At 30.5% G+C, this 4,895-nt stretch overlaps 1 protein-coding gene across 1 annotated transcript in view; it reads left to right on the top strand.

Annotated features, from left to right (window-relative positions):
• Nucleotides 1-2,737: 2,737 nt before the first annotated feature.
• Nucleotides 2,738-4,895, top strand: part of LOC112453026 — a 3,306-nt gene continuing 1,148 nt past the window's right edge. The window contains exons 1-3 of the mRNA XM_025013566.1: nucleotides 2,738-2,846; nucleotides 3,337-3,369; nucleotides 3,515-3,724. Coding sequence (XP_024869334.1) covers nucleotides 2,754-2,846; nucleotides 3,337-3,369; nucleotides 3,515-3,709 — 321 coding nt within the window. The 5' untranslated portion in view covers nucleotides 2,738-2,753 and the 3' untranslated portion in view covers nucleotides 3,710-3,724. The remainder of the gene's footprint in view (nucleotides 2,847-3,336; nucleotides 3,370-3,514; nucleotides 3,725-4,895) is intronic.

Genomic DNA, 4,895 nt, shown 5'->3' with positions numbered 1-4,895 from the left:
CTATGATTTAGACAATTTTTAATATTTAATATTTAATTTTAATTTATTTTATTTAATTTATTTTATTTATTTATTTATTTAATTAATTTTAATTTATTTTTTTTTCAATGTCTCACATCGAAAAGACGTTATATATTGCCAGTCAGTCGATTTAAATTACTTAATTGTTTAATATTTAAGACTATATAAAATACATTGAATGCATTGTAAATATACGGCAATTTAGAATCTAATATATCAACCCGATGTTTAAATTTTATTAATCCTTGTCGCATTATGTTTATTATAATGTCTCTACTGCTCGAGATTGATCTTAAGTATACAAACAGGTCCTTTCTCCTCTTTGAAAAAACCGGCCGCGAGAAAGGTGCTTCGTGGAAGAGACGCATTAAATGAGTTTCAAGAAAGGTGATCGAGAGCAACAGGAGCAATCGTTACTCCTGGAATTGAATTTCGAGATAAGAGAGCGAAAATTAATGTTTGCGATCTTTACACACACAAATCGCCAACTCGCGACAAGATCTGCTAGGAATGTTAATTCGTAAGTGGAAGGAAATTCTACCTTTATTTCATATACAATTCTTTGAAATTCGATCAATTAACTCCCGAGAAATTTGAAAAATTTCGTAACCTGTTTTCACAAAAATCGGTAACGAAAAATTATCTATAAAAATTATCCATAAAAAAATTTAGCTTGATATCTCAAAATTTACGGAAATTGGAGCAGAAATCGGAAACCCCTTTATCATTAGCAATTTTTCTATAAACTCATCGTAGCCATCCTAAAAAAATTAGAAAATTTTGAAATCGGTTTCTAAAAAATCGGTTATGAAAAATTATTCACATCTTCGCCATCCCCGAAAAATTAGAAAAATATAATAGCCTTATTTTAAATTGCTGTAAAATGGATATAATTTTTTTTTTTCTAATAAGCTATATTCTTTTTACGAACTTTTATATATATGTGCAGTCCTATCAAAAACTCGCAACACAAAAGCGTTTTATTAATTAATATCTTCATTTTTTAGAAATACTGTTATAATAAGCCATTTAATATGTAATTTCACTCGCTTAAATTTTTTTTTTAGTTTCTCTTTACTTTTCTAGAAAATATTGAGTAAATCTGTACACACTGTCGTTAAATACTAATAAATTAGAAAACAATAAAAAATATGTAATTAATAACAATGACTTTTAATTAGGGTGTAAAAATCACCCCATAGCTGACCGTTTATGCAGGAAAAAATAACTCCTTCCCGGGTTAAGTAGTCTTGGTGTTAATTACACATAATTATATGTCATTTATAGCGCTTACGTTACAATCTCTGTAGGACTATAGTCACGCTAAAATTGTAATCTCGGATCTTGCGTTATGTCACGAAATGATGCTTACAGTCAACAGCTTACAAGTAAATATATCATCAAAACCAGAATAAAATAACAAAAATCGTAACATTTGAGATTTGTAAAAAAAATTTTGAGACTATTTAACTTTATAAAATAAATTATATTTAAACCGACTAAGAGACACATTTACTTCGCCAGAAAATTAATAACAATTAAGAATTTTAATTGACTCGTCTGGCTATCATCATCATGACAATACGACCATTGATTTTGGTCAGATTATCGTCAAGACATTTCAGACTAAGGACTTTGGTTTTTTTAAATTAATATTCTAAATATTTAAATAATTTAATTTTTATTGCAAAAAATATTACTTCCAGGTTCGAATCTGGAACCTCTCCCATTCTGTGTAGGGTGTCATGCCAATTCGACTGAGGCATGTGGTAATATTTATTGTAATAACGCGTATTAATTTAAATTATATTTAATCATCTCTAGATACGATTATTTAGACACGTCTTGAAATTATAAAAATAATTAAACGCGCAATATATACTCTCTAAATCTCATAGTGGTTTTGCTACTAATATGTATATTAGAGTGATTGCGATAGTTACTCCATAAAAGACGGTTGTCATTCTAATTTGAGTAAATGTAGGCACTCATAAAGTAGGAGTGAATTTTTCACTCAAATTTTTAGAGCGGCTATTCTACCGGAGTGATAAGCTCTCGCTCTGAAGCTATCACGATTCACTAAAGATCGACTGATATAAATGACTCTAACAGAGTGAAATTTCGCACTTAAAATTGTAGAGTGACATAATTCACTTCTATGGACACTGATCTACTGCACTCGGAAAGAGTGCCTTTTTACTTAAATGGAGTGCGATTTCGCTTCAACTTATAAAGCGCAGTTTTATTTGTATTGTTAGAGTAGCGAATCACTTGAAGTGCACAGGCTCAATTTTCCTTTTCTTTACACTTACATTTCACTCGTTTTGAGTGATATTTTACTCTTCGACTTTTAGAGAGTAACGAGCATGTTCGCGAAGAATGTTATCAAGCTGCGAGAGCTACACGTAAGTGATGCTTATCAGTAAAATCAGGCGAAAATAATGAACAATGATGAAGCAGCCACATTAGCAAGCGACAAGGTCAAGCAATTCGGTTTTACTATTGTTTATAAAAAATATTATGTAAATCGTCGTAGAAGCGACATGTTATAATTGCACTATTGTTCAATTTGACGAATTCTGCGCGTCAAATCCTGTTGCAAATTGCGCAAACAAAAAGCGTGAAACAATCGGAAGTCGCGTTATATCACAGCGCGGATATACATCGACTTTTTCCACAACTGGACACGTGTAAATACGTTATGGCGTATGGGATTTATATAAAAGCGAGGAATGTCTACGTTGATCCAACCAGTGTACGTTTGTGCATCAAACCGAACCACGATGATTAAGCTGTTCCTCATTACGTTGCTTTGCGTGGCGGTGGTAAGAAATCGATAATAATTCATTTATAATCTCGGGCTGGAGAGATGTTTAAACTAAGCGCATTATATATATGTTAATATGAATGTATAAAAGTTAAATATATGAAAATCGCGTTTTAATAACAAGATTGAAGTCGGACTTCCCCAAGATACATACGAAATTGATCATATATTTAAAAAGTTTGTCATATACCTTTTCTAACGCAATGAGAAGAAGAATAAAAAGAGGGAAAGTAGATATAAGAATAACAAATTTTTTATAGCTCTTATATTATTGAAAACAGAAGACAAATATAATATAAATAATGTATATTCTTCTAAACAATGCTTTTGTAAGTAATTTCTCGAAGATGTTCGAAACACTCGATTAATTTCACGAAATAATACCAATTGTTTAGAGCCGTGTAATTAGCGTTGTTAATATTTCGATATTGTCCAATATGACACTAATATGATTATATTTATAATGAAACATTTAACTTCCTTTTTAGCTCGCCAATTTACCGATCGACAAATTTAATCAAGTGAGTATGATTGAACGTTCTGTAATTTCTCGAAATAATGCCACTAAAATTTGGCAAATTTGATTCAAATTTTCAATAAGAATGTGAACAATTTTTTCGTACACTCATCGGATAATTCTTGTGATAAGATAATTCTTATTTAAAGCCAGGAGGAAAAATAGATGAACTGATTAATATAATGGGTCAAAGTAGTCCTTTAGTGCGACGTGCGGCACAAGGACCTCAGAATGGGTCACCTCCGAATGAACCACCTCCGATGAGACCACCTCCGAATGGACAACAATCGAAACCTCAGCAGAACGGATTTTCGAAATCTTTAAAAGGATCATCTCTGGGATAATAGCAATAAACTCTGGTAGATATTTTCCAAATTAAGGATTGCGTCCTTTAACGGACTCATTAATAATATTCGGTTTAATTCGATAGATTATACAATCAATTAGAGAAAATGCCATTTATAAGGTCCGTGCTGGATCTTGGTAGCCTAATGATGATATTGTGTAAATTTTGTATGCTTCTTTCTAAATTCAGACAACTACGTTTTTAAAACACAGCTCTTTGTTAGATTAGTTAATTTACATAATTAAATCGATTATCGATTAAGTACTCTGGCTGGGGTGATATTTTTCGTAATGAATTCTTTACAGTGATTTTAATAACGATACTTATTAGCATAGAAAAGTTAAATCGATTATCGATTTAAGAATGTCGATTTACTGTTCTAATAAAGAGCTATGTTTTAAGGACCGATAAAAAAATCAGTGCGCAATTTACTGAGCTAGGAAAAAAGTATACTTACAAAAGTTAATAATACAATATTATTAATACAATAATACAATATTATCATTAGGTTACCAAGATCCAGTCCGGATCGTAAGTGGCATTTTCTCTGATTGATTGTATCATGTCGGACCTGTTTGGCTTATTATTGTCCATAGATTTTTCCATGTTTTCATTTCATCGATAGTAGTCGTAGTATCAATTGTGTAAAACACGTTTAGCATAATGCAAGTTACTTCGTGTAAAATTAATGATATCAATATCCTATTTTTAATACTAAGTTTTTTACAACTTAGTTCAATGAAAGAAAGAGTCAAACCGACTTTAAATGATTTATATGTCACGATAGAATTCTAAAAATTAAAAGCACTGTACATAGAAGTAGATTGTGAGACATATCAGATGTTCACATATAAAAAGCATAAAAATAAATTAATAGTCTGCAATTCAACTTAAATTTTTATCTAAATTTTTATTCTATCACGACCGTCGATTTGTAAATCGTTCAAAATGAGCGTGACATTCAAGAGAAAATTTTCATTTCAATTAACACTATAACTAGCAAAGCAATCAAATGGCTGGTTTGTAACTTTTTATCAATTTTATAACGGTACATTTTTTTTATATTTTCTATGGCTTTTATTGCAGTATGTAAATGATTTAAATAATCAATTTTCTTTATTAGTCTTTTAAAAAATGTGTGTGTGTGTGTGTGTGTGTGTGTGTGTGTGTGTGTGTGTGTGTGT

This window comes from Temnothorax curvispinosus, unplaced genomic scaffold (assembly GCF_003070985.1).
Source record: "Temnothorax curvispinosus isolate PA1 unplaced genomic scaffold, ASM307098v1 QBEX01003939.1, whole genome shotgun sequence".
In the NCBI taxonomy this organism is placed as follows: Eukaryota; Metazoa; Arthropoda; class Insecta; order Hymenoptera; family Formicidae; genus Temnothorax; species Temnothorax curvispinosus.
Note: the sequence above shows the minus strand (reverse complement) of the source record. Positions and strands in the feature narration are given on the sequence as shown.